We start from the raw sequence: 25708 nt of genomic DNA, 5'->3' as shown, positions 1-25708 counted from the left end.
TTATTCTAGATGGATGTGTATTACATAGTTATTACTGTGTATATATCTATACTTTAACCAATAACCCCCCCCCCCCACTACTAAACCCAGAACCAGGAGACCTTGTCTAGGTGTGTAGTGACCAATAACCCCCCCACTACTAAAAACAGAACCAGTAGACCTTGTCTAGGTGTGACCAATAACCCCCCACTACTAAACCCAGAACCAGTAGATCTTGTCTAGGTGTGTAGTGACCAATAACCCCCCCCACTACTAAACCAGTAGACCTAAAATTCTTGTCCTGTCTCTCTCTCTCTCTTCTCATCCCTCACCCCCCCACCACTGTGTGTGTGTGTGTGTGTGTGTGTGTGTGTGTGTGTGTGTGTGTGTGTGTGTGTGTGTGTGTGTGTGTGTGTGTGTGTGTGTGTGTAGAAGCAGCTGTGGGGTGATGTTGGAGCTGTGAGTGGGGGAAAGATTGATAGTGAGGTTTGGAAGGTAACTATCTCTCCTCTAGACTCTGTCTGGGTTCAGGGTTCTATCTGTCTGAGTTCAGGGTTCTATCTGTCTGGGTTCAGGGTTCTATCTGTCTGGGTTCAGGGTTCTATCTGTCTGGATTCAGGGTTCTATCTGTCTGGGTTCAGGGTTCTATCTGTCTGGGTTCAGGGTTCTATCTGTCTGAGTTAAGGGTTCTATCTGTCTGGGTTCAGGGTTCTATCTGTCTGAGTTCAGGGTTCTATCTGTCTGGGTTCAGGGTTCTATCTGTCTGGATTCAGGGTTCTATCTGTCTGAGTTCAGGGTTCTATCTGTCTGGGTTCAGGGTTCTATCTGTCTGGGTTCAGGGTTCTATCTGTCTGGGTTCAGGGTTCTATCTGTCTGGGTTCAGGGTTCTATCTGTCTGAGTTCAGGGTTCTCTCTGTCTGGGTTCAGGGTTCTATCTGTCTGGGTTCAGGGTTTTATCTGTCTGAGTTCAGGGTTCTATCTGTCTGTCTGTCTGTCTGGCTAGTTGGCTGGCTGTCTGTCTCTGTCTGATGATGTAATGAGTGAGCATGATGTCATATCTGTGCACCAGGACCTGCAGGCGGCCACGGTGAACCCTGACCCCAGCTTGAAGGAGTTTGAGGGAGCTACGCTCAGATATGCATCGCTACGGTAACACACACACACACACACACACACACAGACAGACAGACAGACAGACAGACAGACAGACAGACACAGACAGACCAACAGACAGACAGACCGGGCAGACAGACAGACAGACACAGACAGACCAACAGACAGACAGACAGACCAACAGACAGACAGACAGACCAACAGACAGACAGACAGACCAACAGACAGACAGACAGACCAACAGACAGACAGACAGACACAGACAGACCAACAGACAGACAGACAGACCAACAGACAGACAGACCGGGCAGACAGACAGACAGACAGACAGACCTCTATAAAAGGTGATATTGTTGCGTACCCAAAGGCAGGAGGAAACTGCGAGCCACACAGTCATAGGTTATTTTTCTTCTGTCCCCCCCCCCATCCCTCCCCCCAGGATCCCTCTCCCACTGGAAGAGGAGGAGTCTAACAGTGACCCTGAGGCCAAGGTGAGAGGCCCACCACGTGTGTCCTCTGTCTGTGTGTGTATCCCTGTTGTTGTGATGCTGTGTGTGGAGAGACAGAGAGAGAGTGTTGTCAGTTTGGGCTGTCTGAGAGCTGTACAACACTGCCCCTCTGTGGACAGACTGAGAACTGCACTGCTGCTATGATAAATAGGTCTCTCTCTCTCTTTTAACAAATTAACAGTAAACATTACACTCACAGAAGTTTCACAAGAATACAGACAGTTGAAATATATTACTGTCTATGTACAGTGTTGTAACAATGTGTGGAAGGTTTGGAAATCGCTTCCTTTTAGGTGGTTGTAGAATTTAGAATTTAACGGCTCTTTCTGGATTCTCTCTCTCTCTCTCTCTCTTTCTCTTCTCTCTCTCTCTCTCTCTCTCTCTCTCTCTCTCTCTCTTTCTCTTCTCTCTCTCTCTCTCTCTCTCTCTCTCTCTCTCTCTCTCTCTCTCTCTCTCTCTCTCTCTCTCTCTATCTCTCTCTTCTCTCTCTCTCTCTCTCTCCCTGTCTGTCTCTCTCGCTCGCTCTCTCTCTCTCACTCTCTCTTCTCTCTCTCTCTCTCTCTCTCTCTCTCTGTCTGTTTCTCTCTTTCTTGTCAGTCTGTGTTGAGGTCAGATTAATAGTTGATGAATAGACTGCTGAAAATGAGCTTTCCCTCCCTCTCCCTCTCCCCCCTTCTTCTCTCCCTCCCTCTCCCTCTCCCCCCTCCTTCTCTCCCTCCCTCTCCCTCTCCCCCCTCCTTCTCTCCCTCCCTCTCCCTCTCCCCCCTCCTTCTCTCCCTCCCTCTCCCTCTCCCCCCTCCTCCTCTCCCTCTCCCCCCTCCTTCTCTCCCTCCTCTCTCCCTCTCCCCCCTCCTTCTCTCCCTCCTCTCTCCCTCCTTCTCTCCCTCCTCTCTCGGTGTGTTCAGTCAAAGGTTATGTAGAGTTCAGTCTGTCTACCTCTTCCATTAGAACCATCCCTCCTTCCATTAGAACCATCCCTCCTTCCATTAGAACCATCCCTCCTTCCATTAGAACCATCCATCCTTCCCTCCATTAGAACCACCCCTCCATCCCTCCATCCCTCCCTCCCTCCACCCCTCCATCCCTCCATCCTTCCATCCCTCCATCCTTCCATCCCTCCATCCCTCCATCCCTCCATCCCTCCATCCCTCCCTCCCTCCACCCCTCCATCCCTCCATCCATATGTCGAGTTCAGTCTGTCTACCTCTTCCATTAGAACCATCCATCCTTCCATCCCTCCATCCTTCCATCCCTCCATCCTTCCATCCCTCCATCCTTCCACCCCTCCATACCTCCACCACCCCTCCACCCCTCAATCCCTCCATCCTTCCATACCTCACCCCTCCATCCCTCCATCCTTCCACCCCTCCATACCTCCACCACCCCTCCATCCCTCCATCTTTCCATCCTTCCATACCTCATCCCTCCATCCCTCCATCCCTCCATCCTTCCACCCCTCCATACCTCATCCCTCCATCCTTCCACCCCTCCATACCTCCATCACCCCTCCACCCCTCAATCCCTCCATCCTTCCACCCCTCCATCCCTCCACCACCCCTCCATCCCTCCACCACCCCTCCACCCCTCAATCTCTCCATCCTTCCATACCTCACCCCTCCATCCCTCCATCCTTCCACCCCTCCATACCTCCACCACCCCTCCATCCCTCCATCCTTCCACCCCTCCATCCCTCCACCACCCCTCCATCCCTCCACCACCCCTCCACTCCTCCATCCCTCCATCCCTCCATCCTTCCATCCTTCCACCTTATCATACAATATAATAATTGTGTGTGTGTATGTGTAACCTGCGTCTGTCTGTCTGTCTGTGTGTGTGTGTGTGTAGTGTTTTGCGGTGCAGTCTCTGGGTTGGGTAGAGATGGCAGAAGAGGACCTGTCGCCAGGGAAGAGTAGTGTTGCCGTTAACAACTGTATCCGACAGCTATCCTACTGCAAGAGCAACATCAGAGACACGGTCGGCATCTGGGGAGAGGTGAGAGAGAGTGAGAGAGAGAGGAGAGAGTGAGTGAGCAGGAGATAAGGATGGAGGGAGGGAAGAGGAGGAGATAAGGATGGAAGGAAGAAAGAGGAGGAGATAAGGATGGAAGGAAGAAAGAGGAGGAGATAAGGAAGAAAGAGGAGGAGATAAGGATGGAGGGAAGAAAGAGGAGGAGATAAGGATGGAGGGAAGAAAGAGGAGGAGATAAGGATGGCAGGAAGAAAGAGGAGGAGATAAGGATGGAGGGAAGAAAGAGGAGGAGATAAGGATGGAGGGAAGAAAGAGGAGGAGATAAGGATGGCAGGAAGAAAGAGGAGGAGATAAGGATGCAGGGAAGAAAGAGGAGGAGATAAGGATGGAGGGAAGAAAGAGGAGGAGATAAGGATGGAGGGAAGAAAGAGGAGGAGATAAGGATGGAAGGAAGAAAGAGGAGGAGATAAGGATGGAAGGAAGAAAGAGGAGGAGATAAGGAAGAAAGAGGAGGAGATAAGGATGGAGGGAAGAAAGAGGAGGAGATAAGGATGGAGGGAAGAAAGAGGAGGAGATAAGGATGGCAGGAAGAAAGAGGAGGAGATAAGGATGGAGGGAAGAAAGAGGATGAGATAAGGATGGAGGGAAGAAAGAGGAGGAGATAAGGATGGCAGGAAGAAAGAGGAGGAGATAAGGATGGAGGGAAGAAAGAGGATGAGATAAGGATGGAGGGAAGAAAGAGGAGGAGATAAGGATGGCAGGAAGAAAGAGGAGGAGATAAGGATGGAGGGAAGAAAGAGGAGGAGATAAGGATGGAGGGAAGAAAGAGGAGGAGATAAGGATGGAGGGAAGAAAGAGGAGGAGATAAGGATGGAGGGAAGAAAGAGGATGAGATAAGGATGGAACAAAGAAAGAGGAGGAGATAAGGATGGAAGGAAGAAAGAGGAGGAGATAAGGATGGAGGGAAGAAAGAGGAGGAGATAAGAGAGCATAAGAGAGGGAGAGATGTGCTATTTCAGAGTGTTGATGTCTTCACAATTATTCTGCAAAATAGTAAAAAATATAGAAAAACCCTTGAATGAGTAGGTGTTCTAGAACCCTGGAATGAGTAGGTGTTCTAGAACCCTGGAATGAGTAGGTGTTCTAGAACCCTGGAATGAGTAGGTGTTCTAGAACCCTGGAATGAGTAGGTGTTCTAGAACCCTGGAATGAGTAGGTGTTCTAGAACCCTGGAATGAGTAGGTGTTCTAGAACCCTTGAATGAGTAGGTGTTCTAAAACCCTTGAATGAGTAGGTGTTCTAGAACCCTTGAATGAGTAGGTGTTCTAGAACCCTGGAATGAGTAGGTGTTCTAGAACCCTTGAATGAGTAGGTGTTCTAGAACCCTTGAATGAGTAGGTGTTCTAGAACCCTTGAATGAGTAGGTGTTCTAGAACCCTTGACTGAGTAGGTGTTCTAAAACCCTTGAATGAGTAGGTGTGTCCAAACTTTTGACTGGTACTTTAATCTACGCCATTCAGACCAATATCAAGGATTAATGTGTGTGTGTTTCTGTGTGTGTGTGTGTGTGTGTGTTTGCAGGGTCAGGACATGTATCTGGTTCTGGTGAACAACATGTTGAACCTGGTTGATCCTACGGACCGTTGTCTTGGCAACGTGCTTCATTCTCAGCCAATAGCAAGCATTCGTGTCTGGGGGGTCGGCCGTGACAATGTCAGGTGAGTTACCATGACGACCACACACACACACACACACACACACACACACACACACACACACACACACACACACACACACACACACACAGTGAAATGACAGAGTGATTGATTGGGAGAGGGGGACTTTGGGGGGGGACCAAGGGGGACCTTGGGACTAAACAGCTCCCTCTGCAACTGGATCCTGGACTTCCTGACGGGCCGCCCCCTCAACCCGGGGGCCCCTCAGGGGTACGTGCTCAGTCCCCTCCTGTACTCCCTGTTCACTCACGACTGCACGACTCCAACACCATCATTAAATTTGCTGACAACACAACAGTGGTAGGCCTGAACACCGACAACGATGAGACGGCCTGTAGGGAGGAGGTCAGAGACCTGGCAGTGTGGTGCCAGGACAACAACCTCTCCCTCAACGATGAGACAGCCTACAGGGAGGAGGTCAGAGACCTGGCCGTGTGTTGCCAGGACAACAACCTCTCCCTCAACGATGAGACGGCCTACAGGGAGGAGGTCAGAGACCTGGTGGTACCAGGACAACAACCTCTCCCTCAACGATGAGACGGCCTACAGGGAGGAGGTCAGAGACCTGGTGGTACCAGGACAACAACCTCTCCCTCAACGATGAGACGGCCTACAGGGAGGAGGTCAGAGACCTGGTGGTACCAGGACAACAACCTCTCCCTCAACGATGAGACAGCCTACAGGGAGGAGGTCAGAGACCTGGTGGTACCAGGATAACAACCTCTCCCTCAACGATGAGACAGCCTACAGGGAGGAGGTCAGAGACCTGGTGGTACCAGGACAACAACCTCTCCCTCAACGTTGAGACAGCCTATAGGGAGGAGGTCAGAGACCTGGTGGTACCAGGACAACAACCTCTCCTTCAACGTGATCAAGACAAAGGAGCTGATCGTGGACTACAGGACTAAAGGAGGACCGAACAGGCCCCCATTAACATCGACAGGGCTGTAGTGGAGCGGGTTGAGAGTTTCAAGTTCACATCACCAACAAACTGTCATGGTCCAAACACACCAAGACAGTCGTGAAGAGGACACGACAAAGCTTATTCCCCCTCAGGAGACTGAAAAGATTTGGCATGGGTCCTCAGATCCTCAGAAGGTTCTACAGCTGCACCATCGAGAGCATCCTGACAGGTTGCATCACTGCCTGGTATGGCAACTGCTCGGCCTCCGACCGCAAGGCACTACAGAGGGTAGTGTGTACGGCCCAGTATATCACAGGGGCCAAGCTTCCTGCCATCCAGGACCTCTACACCAGGTGGTGTCAGAGGAAGGCCCTAAAAATTGTCAGAGACTCCAGCCACCCCAGTCATAGACTGTTCTCTCTGCTACTGCACGGCAAGCGGTACCGGAGCGCCACGTCTAGGTCCAAGAGGCTTTTAAACAGCTTCTACCCCCCAAAAGCCATAAGACTCCTGAACATCTAATCAAATGGCCACTATTTACATTGTCCCCCCCCCCCCCCTGCTCCTCCACATTGACTCTGTACCCCCCCCCCTGCTCCTCCACATTGACTCTGTACCCCCCCCCCTGCTCCTCCACATTGACTCTGTACCCCCCCCGCTCCTCCACATTGACTCTGTACCCCCCCCGCTCCTCCACATTGACTCTGTACCCCCCCCTGCTCCTCCACATTGACTCTGTACCCCCCACCCCCCCTCTGCTCCTCCACATTGACTCTGTACCCCCCCGCCCCCCCCCGCCCCCCCCCGCCCCCCCCTGCTCCTCCACATTGACTCTGTACCCCCCCCCCCCGCTCCTCCACATTGACTCTGTACACCCCCCCCCCCTGCTCCTCCACATTGACTCTGTACCCCCCCGCTCCTCCACATTGACTCTGTACACCCCCCCCCCCCGCTCCTCCACATTGACTCTGTACCCCCCCCCCGCTCCTCCACATTGACTCTGTACACCCCCCCCCCTGCTCCTCCACATTGACTCTGTACCCCCCCGCTCCTCCACATTGACTCTGTACACCCCCCCCCCCCCCCCCGCTCCTCCACATTGACTCTGTACCCCCCCCCTGCTCCTCCACATTGACTCTGTACCCCCCCGCTCCTCCACATTGACTCTGTACCCCCCCCCGCTCCTCCACACTGAGCAGCACCGCTCCCCATCCAACCTGACAGAGCTTGAGAGGATCTGCAGAGAAGAATGGGAGAAACTCTCCAAATACAGGTCTGCCAAACTTGTAGCGTCAAACCCAAGAAGACTCAAGGCTGTAATCGCAAAGGTGCTTCAACAAAGTACTGAGTAAAGGGTCTGAATGTGATATTTCAGTTGTTTTAAATACATTTGAAAGAAATGTTGCTTTGTCATTATGGGGTATTGTGATGTCATTATGGGGTATTGTGATGTCATTATGGGGTATTGTGATGTCATTATGGGTTATTGTGATGTCATTATGGGGTATTGTGATGTCATTATGGGGTATTGTGATGTCATTATGGGGTATTGTGATGTCATTATGGGGTATTGTGGTGTCATTATGGGGTTATTGTGATGTCATTATGGGGTATTGTGATGTCATTATGGGTTATTGTGATGTCATTATGGGGTATTGTGATGTCATTATGGGGTATTGTGATGTCATTATGGGGTTTTGTGATGTCTTTATGGGGTATAGTGATGTCATTATGGGGTATTGTGATGTCATTATTGGGGTGTTGTGATGTCATTATGGGGTATTGTGATGTCATTATGGGGTATTGTGATGTCATTATGGGGTATTGTGGTGTCATTATGGGGTTATTGTGATGTCATTATGGGGTATTGTGATGTCATTATGGGGTATTGTGATGTCATTATGGGTTATTGTGATGTCATTATGGGGTATTGTGATGTCATTATGGGGTATTGTGATGTCATTATGGGGTATTGTGATGTCTTTATGGGGTATTGTGATGTCATTATGGGGTATTGTGATGTCATTATGGGGTGTTGTGATGTCATTATGGGGTATTGTGATGTCATTATGGGGTATTGTGGTGTCATTATGGGGTATTGTGATGTCATTATGGGGTATTGTGATGTCATTATGGGGTATTGTGATGTCATTATGGGGTATTGTGATGTCATTATGGGGTATTGTGATGTCATTATGGGGTATTGTGATGTCATTATGGGGTATTGTGGTGTCATTATGGGGTTATTGTGATGTCATTATGGGGTATTGTGATGTCATTATGGGGTATTGTGATGTCATTATGGGTTATTGTGATGTCATTATGGGGTATTGTGATGTCATTATGGGGTATTGTGATGTCATTATGGGGTATTGTGATGTCATTATGGGGTATTGTGATGTCATTATGGGGTGTTGTGATGTCATTATGGGGTATTGTGATGTCATTATGGGGTATTGTGGTGTCATTATGGGGTATTGTGATGTCATTATGGGTTATTGTGGTGTCATTATGGGGTATTGTGATGTCATTATGGGGTATTGTGGTGTCATTATGGGTTATTGTGATGTCATTATGGGGTATTGTGATGTCATTATGGGTTATTGTGATGTCATTATGGGTTATTGTGATGTCATTATGGGGTATTGTGGTGTCATTATGGGGTATTGTGATGTCATTATGGGTTATTGTGATGTCATTATGGGGTATTGTGGTGTCATTATGGGGTATTGTGATGTCATTATGGGGTATTGTGATGTCATTATGGGGTATTGTGATGTCATTATGGGTTATTGTGATGTCATTATGGGGTATTGTGGTGTCATTATGGGGTATTGTGATGTCATTATGGGGTATTGTGATGTCATTATGGGTTATTGTGATGTCATTATGGGGTATTGTGGTGTCATTATGGGGTATTGTGATGTCATTATGGGGTATTGTGATGTCATTATGGGGTATTGTGATGTCATTATGGTGTATTGTGATGTCATTATGGTGTATTGTGATGTCATTATGGGGTATTGTGATGTCATTATGGGGTATTGTGATGTCATTATGGGGTATTGTGATGTCATTATGGGGTATTGTGATGTCATTATGAGGTATTGTGATGTCATTATGGGGTATTGTGATGTCATTATGGGGTGTTGTGATGTCATTATGGGGTATTGTGATGTCATTATGGGGTGTTGTGATGTCATTATGGGGTATTGTGATGTCATTATGGGGTATTGTGATGTCATTATGGGGTATTGTGATGTCATTATGGGGTATTGTGATGTCATTATGGGGTATTGTGATGTCATTATGGGGTATTGTGATGTCATTATGGGGTATTGTGGTGTCAGTATGGGGTATAGTGATGTCATTATGGGGTATTGTGATGTCATTATGGGGTATTGTGATGTCATTATGGGGTATTGTGATGTCATTATGGGGTATTGTGATGTCAACGTTCAGAACGATGTTCCTTGTGTGGTAGTAGATGGAATCCTTGTTCCTCCTAGCAGGAGGTGTTGTGTGGTAGTAGATGTAATCCTTGTTCCTCCTATCAGGAGGTGTTGTGTGGTAGTAGATGTAATCCTTGTTCCTCCTAGCAGGAGGTGTTATGTGGTAGTAGATGTAATCCTTGTTCCTCCTAGCAGGAGGTGTTGTGTGGTAGTAGATGTAATCCTTGTTCCTCAGCAGGAGGTGTTGTGTGGTAGTAGATGTAATCCTTGTTCCTCAGCAGGAGGTCTTGTGTGGTAGTAGATGTAATCCTTGTTCCTCCTAGCAGGAGGTCTTGTGTGGTAGTAGATGTAATCCTTGTTCCTCCTAGCAGGAGGTGTTGTGTGGTAGTAGATGTAATCCTTGTTCCTCAGCAGGAGGTGTTGTGTGGTAGTAGATGGAATCCTTGTTCCTCAGCAGGAGGTCTTGTGTGGTAGTAGATGTAATCCTTGTTCCTCCTATCAGGAGGTCTTGTGTGGTAGTAGATGTAATCCTTGTTCCTCCTATCAGGAGGTCTTGTGTGGTAGTAGATGTAATCCTTGTTCCTCCTAGCAGGAGGTCTTGTGTGGTAGTAGATGTAATCCTTGTTCCTCCTAGCAGGAGGTGTTGTGTGGTAGTAGATGTAATCCTTGTTCCTCAGCAGGAGGTGTTGTGTGGTAGTAGATGTAATCCTTGTTCCTCCTATCAGGAGGTGTTGTGTGGTAGTAGATGTAATCCTTGTTCCTCAGCAGGAGGTCTTGTGTGGTAGTAGATGTAATCCTTGTTCCTCCTAGCAGGAGGTGTTGTGTGGTAGTAGATGTAATCCTTGTTCCTCAGCAGGAGGTGTTGTGTGGTAGTAGATGTAATCCTTGTTCCTCCTAGCAGGAGGTGTTGTGTGGTAGTAGATGTAATCCTTGTTCCTCAGCAGGAGGTGTTGTGTGGTAGTAGATGTAATCCTTGTTCCTCAACAGGAGGTATTGTGTGGTAGTAGATGTAATCCTTGTTCCTCCTAGCAGGAGGTGTTGTGTGGTAGTAGATGTAATCCTTGTTCCTCAGTAGGAGGTCTTGTGTGGTAGTAGATGTAATCCTTGTTCCTCCTATCAGGAGGTGTTGTGTGGTAGTAGATGTAATCCTTGTTCCTCAGCAGGAGGTCTTGTGTGGTAGTAGATGTAATCCTTGTTCCTCCTAGCAGGAGGTGTTGTGTGGTAGTAGATGTAATCCTTGTTCCTCCTATCAGGAGGTGTTGTGTGGTAGTAGATGTAATCCTTGTTCCTCCTAGCAGGAGGTCTTGTGTGGTAGTAGATGTAATCCTTGTTCCTCCTAGCAGGAGGTGTTGTGTGGTAGTAGATGTAATCCTTGTTCCTCAGCAGGAGGTGTTGTGTGGTAGTAGATGTAATCCTTGTTCCTCCTATCAGGAGGTCTTGTGTGGTAGTAGATGTAATCCTTGTTCCTCCTAGCAGGAGGTGTTGTGTGGTAGTAGATGTAATCCTTGTTCCTCCTAGCAGGAGGTGTTGTGTGGTAGTAGATGTAATCCTTGTTCCTCCTAGCAGGAGGTCTTGTGTGGTAGTAGATGTAATCCTTGTTCCTCCTATCAGGAGGTGTTGTGTGGTAGTAGATGTAATCCTTGTTCCTCCTAGCAGGAGGTGTTGTGTGGTAGTAGATGTAATCCTTGTTCCTCCTAGCAGGAGGTCTTGTGTGGTAGTAGATGTAATCCTTGTTCCTCCTAGCAGGAGGTGTTGTGTGGTAGTAGATGTAATCCTTGTTCCTCCTAGCAGGAGGTGTTGTGTGGTAGTAGATGTAATCCTTGTTCCTCCTATCAGGAGGTGTTGTGTGGTAGTAGATGTAATCCTTGTTCCTCCTAGCAGGAGGTCTTGTGTGGTAGTAGATGTAATCCTTGTTCCTCAGCAGGAGGTGTTGTGTGGTAGTAGATGTAATCCTTGTTCCTCCTATCAGGAGGTGTTGTGTGGTAGTAGATGTAATCCTTGTTCCTCAGCAGGAGGTCTTGTGTGGTAGTAGATGTAATCCTTGTTCCTCAGCAGGAGGTGTTGTGTGGTAGTAGATGTAATCCTTGTTCCTCAACAGGAGGTATTGTGTGGTAGTAGATGTAATCCTTGTTCCTCCTAGCAGGAGGTGTTGTGTGGTAGTAGATGTAATCCTTGTTCCTCAGTAGGAGGTCTTGTGTGGTAGTAGATGTAATCCTTGTTCCTCCTAGCAGGAGGTGTTGTGTGGTAGTAGATGTAATCCTTGTTCCTCAGCAGGAGGTCTTGTGTGGTAGTAGATGTAATCCTTGTTCCTCCTAGCAGGAGGTGTTGTGTGGTAGTAGATGTAATCCTTGTTCCTCCTATCAGGAGGTGTTGTGTGGTAGTAGATGTAATCCTTGTTCCTCCTAGCAGGAGGTGTTGTGTGGTAGTAGATGTAATCCTTGTTCCTCCTAGCAGGAGGTGTTGTGTGGTAGTAGATGTAATCCTTGTTCCTCAGCAGGAGGTGTTGTGTGGTAGTAGATGTAATCCTTGTTCCTCCTAGCAGGAGGTCTTGTGTGGTAGTAGATGTAATCCTTGTTCCTCCTATCAGGAGGTCTTGTGTGGTAGTAGATGTAATCCTTGTTCCTCAGCAGGAGGTCTTGTGTGGTAGTAGATGTAATCCTTGTTCCTCCTAGCAGGAGGTCTTGTGTGGTAGTAGATGTAATCCTTGTTCCTCCTATCAGGAGGTCTTGTGTGGTAGTAGATGTAATCCTTGTTCCTCCTAGCAGGAGGTCTTGTGTGGTAGTAGATGTAATCCTTGTTCCTCCTAGCAGGAGGTGTTGTGTGGTAGTAGATGTAATCCTTGTTCCTCAGCAGGAGGTGTTGTGTGGTAGTAGATGTAATCCTTGTTCCTCCTATCAGGAGGTGTTGTGTGGTAGTAGATGTAATCCTTGTTCCTCAGCAGGAGGTCTTGTGTGGTAGTAGATGTAATCCTTGTTCCTCAGCAGGAGTTGTTGTGTGGTAGTAGATGTAATCCTTGTTCCTCAACAGGAGGTATTGTGTGGTAGTAGATGTAATCCTTGTTCCTCCTAGCAGGAGGTGTTGTGTGGTAGTAGATGTAATCCTTGTTCCTCAGCAGGAGGTCTTGTGTGGTAGTAGATGTAATCCTTGTTCCTCCTAGCAGGAGGTGTTGTGTGGTAGTAGATGTAATCCTTGTTCCTCCTATCAGGAGGTGTTGTGTGGTAGTAGATGTAATCCTTGTTCCTCCTAGCAGGAGGTCTTGTGTGGTAGTAGATGTAATCCTTGTTCCTCCTAGCAGGAGGTGTTGTGTGGTAGTAGATGTAATCCTTGTTCCTCAGCAGGAGGTGTTGTGTGGTAGTAGATGTAATCCTTGTTCCTCCTATCAGGAGGTCTTGTGTGGTAGTAGATGTAATCCTTGTTCCTCAGCAGGAGGTGTTGTGTGGTAGTAGATGTAATCCTTGTTCCTCAGCAGGAGGTGTTGTGTGGTAGTAGATGTAATCCTTGTTCCTCCTATCAGGAGGTCTTGTGTGGTAGTAGATGTAATCCTTGTTCCTCCTAGCAGGAGGTGTTGTGTGGTAGTAGATGTAATCCTTGTTCCTCCTAGCAGGAGGTGTTGTGTGGTAGTAGATGTAATCCTTGTTCCTCCTAGCAGGAGGTCTTGTGTGGTAGTAGATGTAATCCTTGTTCCTCCTATCAGGAGGTGTTGTGTGGTAGTAGATGTAATCCTTGTTCCTCCTAGCAGGAGGTGTTGTGTGGTAGTAGATGTAATCCTTGTTCCTCCTAGCAGGAGGTCTTGTGTGGTAGTAGATGTAATCCTTGTTCCTCCTAGCAGGAGGTGTTGTGTGGTAGTAGATGTAATCCTTGTTCCTCCTAGCAGGAGGTGTTGTGTGGTAGTAGATGTAATCCTTGTTCCTCCTATCAGGAGGTGTTGTGTGGTAGTAGATGTAATCCTTGTTCCTCCTAGCAGGAGGTCTTGTGTGGTAGTAGATGTAATCCTTGTTCCTCAGCAGGAGGTGTTGTGTGGTAGTAGATGTAATCCTTGTTCCTCCTATCAGGAGGTGTTGTGTGGTAGTAGATGTAATCCTTGTTCCTCAGCAGGAGGTCTTGTGTGGTAGTAGATGTAATCCTTGTTCCTCAGCAGGAGGTGTTGTGTGGTAGTAGATGTAATCCTTGTTCCTCAACAGGAGGTATTGTGTGGTAGTAGATGTAATCCTTGTTCCTCCTAGCAGGAGGTGTTGTGTGGTAGTAGATGTAATCCTTGTTCCTCAGTAGGAGGTCTTGTGTGGTAGTAGATGTAATCCTTGTTCCTCCTAGCAGGAGGTGTTGTGTGGTAGTAGATGTAATCCTTGTTCCTCAGCAGGAGGTCTTGTGTGGTAGTAGATGTAATCCTTGTTCCTCCTAGCAGGAGGTGTTGTGTGGTAGTAGATGTAATCCTTGTTCCTCCTATCAGGAGGTGTTGTGTGGTAGTAGATGTAATCCTTGTTCCTCCTAGCAGGAGGTCTTGTGTGGTAGTAGATGTAATCCTTGTTCCTCCTAGCAGGAGGTGTTGTGTGGTAGTAGATGTAATCCTTGTTCCTCAGCAGGAGGTGTTGTGTGGTAGTAGATGTAATCCTTGTTCCTCCTAGCAGGAGGTCTTGTGTGGTAGTAGATGTAATCCTTGTTCCTCCTAGCAGGAGGTCTTGTGTGGTAGTAGATGTAATCCTTGTTCCTCAGCAGGAGGTCTTGTGTGGTAGTAGATGTAATCCTTGTTCCTCCTAGCAGGAGGTGTTGTGTGGTAGTAGATGTAATCCTTGTTCCTCAGCAGGAGGTCTTGTGTGGTAGTAGATGTAATCCTTGTTCCTCCTAGCAGGAGGTGTTGTGTGGTAGTAGATGTAATCCTTGTTCCTCCTAGCAGGAGGTGTTGTGTGGTAGTAGATGTAATCCTTGTTCCTCCTAGCAGGAGGTGTTGTGTGGTAGTAGATGTAATCCTTGTTCCTCCTATCAGGAGGTGTTGTGTGGTAGTAGATGTAATCCTTGTTCCTCAGCAGGAGGTGTTGTGTGGTAGTAGATGTAATCCTTGTTCCTCCTAGCAGGAGGTGTTGTGTGGTAGTAGATGTCATCCTTGTTCCTCAGCAGGAGGTGTTGTGTGGTAGTAGCTGTAATCATTGTTCCTCCTAGCAGGAGGTGTTGTGTGGTAGTAGATGTAATCCTTGTTCCTCCTAGCAGGAGGTGTTGTGTGGTAGTAGATGTAATCCTTGTTCCTCCTAGCAGGAGGTGTTGTGTGGTAGTAGATGTAATCCTTGTTCCTCAGCAGGAGGTGTTGTGTGGTAGTAGATGTAATCCTTGTTCCTCAGCAGGAGGTCTTGTGTGGTAGTAGATGTAATCCTTGTTCCTCCTAGCAGGAGGTCTTGTGTGGTAGTAGATGTAATCCTTGTTCCTCCTAGCAGGAGGTGTTGTGTGGTAGTAGATGTAATCCTTGTTCCTCAGCAGGAGGTGTTGTGTGGTAGTAGATGTAATCCTTGTTCCTCAGCAGGAGGTGTTGTGTGGTAGTAGATGTAATCCTTGTTCCTCCTATCAGGAGGTCTTGTGTGGTAGTAGATGTAATCCTTGTTCCTCCTAGCAGGAGGTGTTGTGTGGTAGTAGATGTAATCCTTGTTCCTCCTAGCAGGAGGTGTTGTGTGGTAGTAGATGTAATCCTTGTTCCTCCTAGCAGGAGGTCTTGTGTGGTAGTAGATGTAATCCTTGTTCCTCCTATCAGGAGGTGTTGTGTGGTAGTAGATGTAATCCTTGTTCCTCCTAGCAGGAGGTGTTGTGTGGTAGTAGATGTAATCCTTGTTCCTCCTAGCAGGAGGTCTTGTGTGGTAGTAGATGTAATCCTTGTTCCTCCTAGCAGGAGGTGTTGTGTGGTAGTAGATGTAATCCTTGTTCCTCCTAGCAGGAGGTGTTGTGTGGTAGTAGATGTAATCCTTGTTCCTCCTATCAGGAGGTGTTGTGTGGTAGTAGATGTAATCCTTGTTCCTCCTAGCAGGAGGTCTTGTGTGGTAGTAGATGTAATCCTTGTTCCTCAGCAGGAGGTGTTGTGTGGTAGTAGATGTAATCCTTGTTCCTCCTATCAGGAGGTGTTGTGTGGTAGTAGATGTAATCCTTGTTCCTCAGCAGGAGGTCTTGTGTGGTAGTAGATGTAATCCTTGTTCCTCAGCAGGAGGTGTTGTGTGGTAGTAGATGTAATCCTTGTTCCTCAACAGGAGGTATTGTGTGGTAGTAGATGTAATCCTTGTTCCTCCTAGCAGGAGGTGTTGTGTGGTAGTAGATGTAATCCTTGTTCCTCAGTAGGAGGTCTTGTGTGGTAGTAGATGTAATCCTTGTTCCTCCTAGCAGGAGGTGTTGTGTGGTAGTAGATGTAATCCTTGTTCCTCAGCAGGAGGTCTTGTGTGGTAGTAGATGTAATCCTTGTTCCTCCTAGCAGGAGGTGTTGTGTGGTAGTAGATGTAATCCTTGTTCCTCCTATCAGGAGGTGTTGTGTGGTAGTAGATGTAATCCTTGTTCCTCCTAGCAGGAGGTCTTGTGTGGTAGTAGATGTAATCCTTGTTCCTCCTAGCAGGAGGTGTTGTGTGGTAGTAGATGTAATCCTTGTTCCTCAGCAGGAGGTGTTGTGTGGTAGTAGATGTAATCCTTGTTCCTCCTAGCAGGAGGTCTTGTGTGGTAGTAGATGTAATCCTTGTTCCTCCTAGCAGGAGGTCTTGTGTGGTAGTAGATGTAATCCTTGTTCCTCAGCAGGAGGTCTTGTGTGGTAGTAGATGTAATCCTTGTTCCTCCTAGCAGGAGGTGTTGTGTGGTAGTAGATGTAATCCTTGTTCCTCAGCAGGAGGTCTTGTGTGGTAGTAGATGTAATCCTTGTTCCTCCTAGCAGGAGGTGTTGTGTGGTAGTAGATGTAATCCTTGTTCCTCCTAGCAGGAGGTGTTGTGTGGTAGTAGATGTAATCCTTGTTCCTCCTAGCAGGAGGTGTTGTGTGGTAGTAGATGTAATCCTTGTTCCTCCTAGCAGGAGGTGTTGTGTGGTAGTAGATGTAATCCTTGTTCCTCCTAGCAGGAGGTGTTGTGTGGTAGTAGATGTAATCCTTGTTCCTCCTAGCAGGAGGTGTTGTGTGGTAGTAGATGTAATCCTTGTTCCTCAGCAGGAGGTGTTGTGTGGTAGTAGATGTAATCCTTGTTCCTCCTATCAGGAGGTCTTGTGTGGTAGTAGATGTAATCCTTGTTCCTCCTATCAGGAGGTGTTGTGTGGTAGTAGATGTAATCCTTGTTCCTCCTATCAGGAGGTGTTGTGTGGTAGTAGATGTAATCCTTGTTCCTCAGCAGGAGGTGTTGTGTGGTAGTAGATGTAATCCTTGTTCCTCCTAGCAGGAGGTGTTGTGTGGTAGTAGATGTCATCCTTGTTCCTCAGCAGGAGGTGTTGTGTGGTAGTAGCTGTAATCATTGTTCCTCCTAGCAGGAGGTGTTGTGTGGTAGTAGATGTCATCCTTGTTCCTCAGCAGGAGGTGTTGTGTGGTAGTAGATGTAATCCTTGTTCCTCCTATCAGGAGGTGTTGTGTGGTAGTAGATGGAATCCTTGTTCCTCCTAGCAGGAGGTGTTGTGTGGTAGTAGATGTAATCCTTGTTCCTCCTATCAGGAGGTGTTGTGTGGTAGTAGATGTAATCCTTGTACCTCAGCAGGAGGTCTTGTGTGGAAGTAGATGTAATCCTTGTTCCTCAGCAGGAGGTGTTGTGTGGTAGTAGATGTAATCCTTGTTCCTCAGCAGGAGGTGTTGTGTGGTAGTAGATGTAATCCTTGTTCCTCCTAGCAGGAGGTCTTGTGTGGTAGTAGATGTAATCCTTGTTCCTCCTAGCAGGAGGTCTTGTGTGGTAGTAGATGTAATCCTTGTTCCTCAGCAGGAGGTGTTGTGTGGTAGTAGATGTAATCCTTGTTCCTCCTAGCAGGAGGTGTTGTGTGGTAGTAGATGTAATCCTTGTTCCTCCTAGCAGGAGGTGTTGTGTGGTAGTAGATGTAATCCTTGTTCCTCCTAGCAGGAGGTCTTGCTGAGATTTTGTGTTTTTCTCTCCTCCTCCTCCTCTCCTCGTCTCCTCTATTCCTCCACTCTTCTCCTCTCCTCTCCTCCTCTGCTCATCTCCTTTACTTCTCTCCTCTTCTCCTCGTCTCCTCTACTCCTCTCCTCGTCTCCTCTCCTCCTCTCCTCTATTCCTCTCCTCCTACTCCTCTGCTCATCTCCTCTCCTCTTCTCCTCTCCTCCTCTCCTCCACCTCCTCGTCTCCTCTCCTCCTCTCCTCTTCTCCTCTCCTCTTCTCCTCTCCTCCTCTCCTCCTCTCTCCCACCTCTCTTTAACTAACTCCTCCTCTCCTCCCTTGCTTCCCTGGACTCAGAGAGAGGTAAACATGTTCTTGTTCTCCCCCTATCCTTGTCCTCCTCTCCCCCTATCCTCCTCCTCCTCTCCCCTATGCTCTCCTCCTCTCCTCCTCCTCTCCCCTATCCTTCTCCTCCTCTCCTCCTCCTCTCTCCCTATCCTTCTCCTCTCCTCTCCCCTATCCTTCTCCTCCTCTCCCCCTATCCTCTCCTCTCCTCTCCCCTATCCTTCTCCTCATCTCCTCCTCCTCTCTCCCTATCCTTCTCCTCCTCTCCTCCTCCCCCCCTCCTTCTCCTCTCCTCTCCCCTATCCTTCTCTTCCTCTCCTCCTCCTCTCCCCTATCCTTCTCCTCCTCTCCTCCCCCTCTCCCCTATCCTTCTCCCCTCCTCTCTCCCTATCCTTCTCCTCTCCTCTCCCCTATCCTTCTCCTCTCCTCTCCTCCTCTCCTCTCCTCTCCTCTCCTCTCCTCTAATGTTCTGGCTATTGTTTAATTTCCTCAGCCTTACTGTCTTCAAGGTGTTTACCAGTTGTTAACCCTCTCCTCTCCTCCTCTGTTAACCCTCTCCTCTCCTCCTCTGTTAACCCTCTCCTCTCCTCCTCTGTTAACCCTCTCCTCTCCTCCTCTGTTAACCCTCTCCTCTCCCTCTCCTCCTCCCTCTCCTCCTCTGTTAACCCTCTCCTCTCCCTCTCCTCCTCCCTCTCCTCTGTTAACCCTCTCCTCTCCTCCTCTGTTAACCCTCTCCTCTCCTCCTCCCTCTCCTCCTCCCTCTCCTTCTCTGTTAACCCTCTCCTCTCCTCCCCAGGGACTTTGCGTACGTAGCGAGGGATAAGGACACCAGGATTCTGAAGTGTCATGTGTTCCGTTGTGACACGCCAGCTAAAGCCATCGCTACCAGCCTCCACCTCATCTGCTCTAGGGTGAGTAACCTACACCATACTCCCTGTACCCTATACTATACACCCTGAACCCTATACCCTACACCCTGTACCCTACACTCTGTACCCTATACCCTATATCCTGTACCCTACTCCCTGTACCCTATACCCTGTACCCTACTCCATGTGCCCTATACTATACACCCTGTACCCTATACCCTACACCCTGTACCCTAATCTCTGTACCCTATACCCTACTCCCTGTACCCTAAACTATACACCCTGTACCCTATACCCTACACCCTGTACCCTACACTCTGTACCCTATACCCTATACCCTATACCCTGTACCCTACTCCCTGTACCCTATACTATACACCCTGAACCCTATACCCTACACCCTGTACCCTACACTCTGTACCCTATACCTTACTCCCTGTTCCCTAGTCCCTATACCCTACTCCCTGTACCCTACTCCCTATACCCTACACTCTGTACCCCATACCATACACTCTGTACCCTATACCTATACCAGCTTATACCCTATACTCTACACCCTGTACCCTATACCGTATACCCTACACCGTGTACCCTACACTCTGTACCCTACACCCTGTACCCTATACCCTACACCCTGTACCCTACACACTGTACCCTACATCCTATACCATATACAATATACTCAACACTCTGTACACTATATCCTATACCCTACTCCCTGTACCCTATACCCTACTCCCTGTACCCTATACCCTACACTGTGTACCCTACACCGTGTACCCTACACCCTGTACCCTATACCCTTTACCCTATACCCTACTGCCTGTACCCTACACCCTATACCCTGTACCCTACACCCTGTACCCTACACCCTGTACCCTATACCCTACACCCTGTACCCAACACACTGTACCCTACACCCTATACCCTTGACCCTATACCCTGTACCCTACACCCTGTACCCTACACCCTGTACCCTATACCCTATACCATAAACCATATACCCTAAACACAGTACCCTACACCCTGTACCCTACACACTGTACCCTACACCTTATACCCTTGACCCTATACCCTGTACCCTACACCCTGTACCCTATACCCTACTCCCTGTGACCTATACCCTGTGACCTATACTCTGTACCCTACACCCTGTACCCTACACCCCATACCCTGTACCCTATACCCTGTACCCTATACCCTACACCCTGTACCCTATACCCTACTCCTTGTACCCTATACCCTACACACTGTACCCTATACCATATACCATGTATAATTTACCCTGTACCCTGTACCTTATACCATAGATCATTTACCCTGTACCCTGTACCCTACACCATATATAATTTACCCTGTACCCTACACCCTATACCATATATAATTTACCCTGTACCCTACACCCTATACCATATATAATTGACCCTGTACCCTACACCCTATACCATATATAATTTACCCTGTACCCTATACCCTATACCCTGTACCCTATACCATATACAATTTACCCTGTACCCTACACCCTATACCATATATAATTTACCCTGTACCCTATACCCTGTACCCTATACCATATATCATTTACCCTGTACCCTACACCCTATACATATATAATTTACCCTGTACCCTACACCCTATACCATATATAATTTACCCTGTACCCTATACCCTGTACCCTATACCATATATAATTTACCCTGTACCCTGCACCCTATACCATATATAATTTACCCTGTACCCTATACCCTGTACCCTATACCATATATAATTTACCCTGTACCCTATACCCTATACCATATATAATTTACCCTGTACCCTATACCCTATACCATATATAATTGACCCTGTACCCTATACCCTATACATATATAATTTACCCTGTACCCTACTCCCTTTACCATACACACTCTACCCTACACCCTATATCCTATAGCCTATATCCCGCACCCTTTACCCTGTACCCTACTCCCTTTACCATACACACTCTACCCTACACCCTCTACCCTACACCCTGTACCCTACAACCTATAGCCAACACCCTATACCCTACAACCAATAACCTATATCCTACAACCTATAACCTATATCCTATACCCTAAACCCTATACCCTTCAACCTATAGCCTACACCCTATACCCTAAAACCTATAGCCTACACTCTATACCCTACAACCTATAACCTATATCCTATACCCTAAACTCTATACCCTACAACCTATAGCCTATATTCTATACCCTAAACCCTATACCCTACAACCTATAGCCTACACTCTATACCCTAAACCTATAACCTACACTCTATACCCTAAACCTATACCCAACACTCTATACCCTACAACCAATACCCAACACTCTTTACCCTACAACCTATAACCTACACTTTATACCCTACAACCTATAGCCTACACTCTATACTCTACAACCTATAGCCTACACTCTATACCCTACAACCTATAACCTACACTTTATACCCTACAACCTATATCCTATACCCTAAACCCTTCAACCTATAGCCTACACTCTATACCCTAAACCTATAGCCTATACCCTACAACCTATAACCTGTACCCTATACCCTACACCCTCTACCCTACACCCTGTACCCTACACCCTGTACCTACACCCTACAACCTATAGCTGACACCCTATACCCTACAACCTATATCCTATACCCTAAACCCTATACCCTACAACCTATAGCCTACACTCTACCCTACAACCTATATCCTATACCCTAAACCCTATACCCTACAACCTATAGCCTACACTCTATACCCTTCAACCTATAGCCTACACCCTATACCCTAAACCTACACCCTACAGTTTATACCCTACAACCTATAGCCTATACCCTACAACCTATAGCCTGTACCCTACACCCTACAACCTATAGCCGATACCCTACACGCTATACCCTACACTCTATACCCTATACCATACACTATAAAACCTATAGCCTACAGCCTAGGACACACTCTACACCCTATACCCTATACCCTACACTCTAAAACCTATACCCAACACCCTACATCCTATACCCTACACTTCTTGCGGTCAATTTGCAGTCTACAAATGATTTGTAATTATGTTCCGGCTAGACCCTGTCTAGTGTCCTAGTCCCTGTCTAGTGTCCTAGTCCCTGTCTAGTGTCCTAGTCCCTGTCTAGTGTCCTAGTCCCTGTCTAGTGTCCCTGTCCAGTGTCCCTGTCTAGTGTCCTAGTCCCTGTCTAGTGCCCTAGTCCCTGTCTAGTGTCCTAGTCCCTGTCTAGTGTCCCTGTCCAGTGTCCCTGTCTAGTGTCCTAGTTCCTGTCTAGTGTCCTAGTCCCTGTCTAGTGTCCTCATCCCTGTTTAGTGTCCTAGTCCCTGTCTAGTGTCCTGGTCCCTGTCTAGTGTCCTAGTCCCTGTCTAGTGTCCTAGTCCCTGTCTAGTGTCCTGGTCCCTGTCTAGTGTCCCTGTCCCTGTCTAGTATCCTAGTCCCTGTCTAGTGTCCTAGTCCCTGTCTAGTGTCCTAGTCCCTGTCCCTGTCTAGTATCCTAGTCCCTGTCTAGTGTCCTAGTCCCTGTCTAGTGTCCTAGTCCCTGTCCCTGTCTAGTATCCTAGTCCCTGTCTAGTGTCATAGTCCCTGTCTAGTGTCCTAGTCCCTGTCCCTGTCTAGTATCCTAGTCCCTGTCTAGTGTCCTAGTCCCTGTCTAGTGTCCCTGTCTAGTATCCTAGTCCCTGTCTAGTGTCCTAGTCCCTTTCCCTGTCTAGTATCCTAGTCCCTGTCTAGTATCCTAGTCCCTGTCTAGTGTCCTAGTCCCTGTCCCTGCCTAGTATCCTAGTCCCTGTCTCTGTCTAGTATCCTTGTCCCTGTCTAGTGTCCTAGTCCCTGTCCCTGTCTAGTGTCCTAGTCCCTGTCTAGTGTCCCTGTCTAGTGTCCTGGTCCCTGTCTAGTGTCCTCATCCCTGTCTAGTGTCCTAGTCCCTGTCTAGTGTCCTGGTCCCTGTCTAGTTTCCTAGTCCCTGTCTAGTATCCTAGTCCCTGTCTAGTGTCCTGGTCCCTGTCCCTGTCTAGTATCCTAGTCCCTGTCTAGTGTCCTGGTCCCTGTCTAGTGTCCTCATCTCTATCTAGTGTCCTAGTCCCTGTCTAGTGTCCTAGTTCCTGTCTAGTGTCCTAGTCCCTGTCTAGTGTCCTAGTCCCTGTCCCTGTCTAGTGCCCTAGACCCTGTCTAGTGTCCTAGTCCCTGTCTAGTGTCCCTGTCTAGTGTTCTAGTCCCTGTCTAGTGTCCTAGTCCCTGTCTAGTGTCAGAGCGAGAGGGGGATGGAGAGAGAGAGAGGGATGGAGAGGGGGATGAGAGAGGGAGCGAGAGAAAGAGGGAGAGAGCAATGCAGAGGAGAGTGGCAAACCCTAAGTTTATCCATCATTTATTGGTGTGTTGCAGAGAGGAATATATTTTAGAGAGAGGGAGCGACGGAGAGAGAGAGAGAGAGAGAGAGAGAGAGAGAGAGAGAGAGAGGGAGAGAGAGAGAGAGAGAGAGACGGAGAGACGGAGAGAGAGAGAGAGAGAGAGAGAGAGAGAGACGGAGAGAGAGAGAGGGAGAGACAGAGAGAGAGAGAGAGAGAGAGACGGAGAGAGAGAGGGAGAAGAGAGAGAGAGACGGAGAGAGAGAGAGAGAGAGGGAGAGACGGAGAGAGAGAAAGAGAGAGACGGAGAGACGGAGAGAGAGAGAGAGAGACGGAGAGAGAGAGGGAGAAGAGAGAGAGAAACGGAGAGAGAGAGAGAGAGACGGAGAGAGAGAGAGGGAGAGAGAGAGAGAGAGGGAGAGACGGAGAGAGAGAGAGAGAGAGAGAGAGAGAGAGGGAGAGACGGAGAGAGAGAGAGCTAGAGGGAGAGAGATAGAGGCTGACCTGGTTAGCTGTGTGTGCAGAGCAGAGTAGACTTAGAGGGGAGGGGAGTGTCACTCCCCAGGTGATTTGGCGAGACAGCTTGACACTCTTTCAAGAGAGACATTTTCTCCTGGGTTATTCTAACTAATTTACTCCTTCTCTCCGCCTCTCTTCTCCTCTCCCCTCCTCTCCTCTCCCCTCCTCTCTTCTCCCCTCCTCTCTGCTCCTCTCTTCTCCTCTCCCCTCCTCTCGTCTCCCCTCCTCTCCTCTCCTCTCCCCTCCTCTCTTCTCCCCTCCTCTCTGCTCCTCTCCTCTCCCCTCCTCTCCTCTCCCCTCCTCTCTTCTCCCCTCCTCTCTGCTCCTCTCTTCTCCTCTCCCCTCCTCTCGTCTCCCCTCCTCTCCTCTCCTCTCCCCTCCTCTCTTCTCCCCTCCTCTCTGCTCCTCTCCTCTCCTCTCCCCTCCTCTCCCCTCCTCTCATCTCCTCTCCCCTCCTCTCATCTCGTCTCCTCTCCTCTCCTCTCCTCTCCTCTCCTCTCATTTGTAGATCATGTCAGAGCGTAAGCATGCTAAAGCTTTATCAGGGGCGTTGTCAGGGGCGTTGTCAGGGGGCGTGTCTCTACACGACAGAATGCAGTCAGGACTAGACCTCCCACTACAAGGTACTCTACTCTACTGCAATCTACTCTACTGTAATCTACTCTACTCTACTGTAATCTACTCTACTGTAATCTACTCCGCTCTACTGTAATCTACTCTACTGTAATCTACTCTACTGTAATCTACTCTGCTCTACTGTAATCTACTCTGCTCTACTGTAATCTACTCTACTCTACTGTAATCTACTCTGCTCTACTGTAATCTACTCTGCACTACTGTAATTTACTCTACTATAATCTACTCTACTGTAACTTACTATGCTCTACTGTAATATACTCTACTGTAATCTACTCTGCTCTACTGTAATCTACTCTACTGTAATCTAGTCTACTGTAATCTACACTACTCTACTGTAATCTACTCTGCTCTACTGTAATCTACTCTACTGTAATCTACTCTACTCTACTGGAATCTACTCTGCTCTACTGTACTCTGCTCTACTGTATCACATATACTGTATAATGTATTACATTTACTGTCTCACATATACTGTATACTGTATCACATATACTGTATCACATATACTGTATACTGTATCACATATACTGTATACTGCATCACATATACTGTATCACATATACCGTATACTGTATCACATATACTGTATCACATATACTGTATAATGTATCACATATACTGTGTACTGTATCACATATACTGTATCATATATACTGTATAATGTATCACATATACTGTGTACTGTATCACATATACTGTATCACATATACCGTATACTGTATCACATATACTGTGTCACATATACTGTATAATGTATCACATATACTGTGTACTGTATCACATATACTGTATCACATATACTGTATAATGTATCACATATACTGTGTCACATATACTGTATACTGTATCACATATACTGTATCATATATACTGTATAATGTATCACATATACTGTGTACTGTATCACATATACTGTATCACATATACCGTATACTGTATCACATATACTGTGTCACATATACTGTATAATGTATCACATATACTGTGTACTGTATCACATATACTGTATCACACATACTGTATAATGTATCACATATACTGTATCACATATACTGTATACTGTATCACATATACTGTATAATGTATTACATTTACTGTCTCACATATACTGGATACTGTATCACATATTTTTTATCACATATACTGTATACTGTATCACATATACTGTATACTGTATCACATATACTGTATCACATATACTGTATACTGTATCACGTATACTGTGTAATGTATTACATTTACCGTCTCACATATACTGGA

At 47.5% G+C, this 25708-nt stretch overlaps 1 protein-coding gene across 4 annotated transcripts in view; it reads left to right on the top strand.

Moving 5' to 3' along the window:
- The window catches only part of LOC110510702 (amyloid-beta A4 precursor protein-binding family B member 2-like), a 48237-nt gene that overhangs the window by 10834 nt on the left and 11695 nt on the right, over positions 1-25708 (top strand). Inside the window, exons 3-10 of one of the 4 annotated variants that reach the window (XM_036973194.1) lie at positions 412-474; positions 1049-1128; positions 1532-1583; positions 3447-3593; positions 5151-5287; positions 18053-18058; positions 18837-18951; positions 24318-24432. In XM_036973194.1, the coding sequence (XP_036829089.1) occupies positions 412-474; positions 1049-1128; positions 1532-1583; positions 3447-3593; positions 5151-5287; positions 18053-18058; positions 18837-18951; positions 24318-24432 (715 nt within the window). The remainder of the gene's footprint in view (positions 1-411; positions 475-1048; positions 1129-1531; positions 1584-3446; positions 3594-5150; positions 5288-18052; positions 18059-18836; positions 18952-24317; positions 24433-25708) is intronic. The other 3 variants (XM_036973196.1, XM_036973195.1, XM_036973197.1) reach the window with 3 other exon arrangements.

This window comes from Oncorhynchus mykiss, unplaced genomic scaffold (assembly GCF_013265735.2).
Source record: "Oncorhynchus mykiss isolate Arlee unplaced genomic scaffold, USDA_OmykA_1.1 un_scaffold_225, whole genome shotgun sequence".
NCBI lineage: Eukaryota > Metazoa > Chordata > Actinopteri > Salmoniformes > Salmonidae > Oncorhynchus > Oncorhynchus mykiss.
Note: the sequence above shows the minus strand (reverse complement) of the source record. Positions and strands in the feature narration are given on the sequence as shown.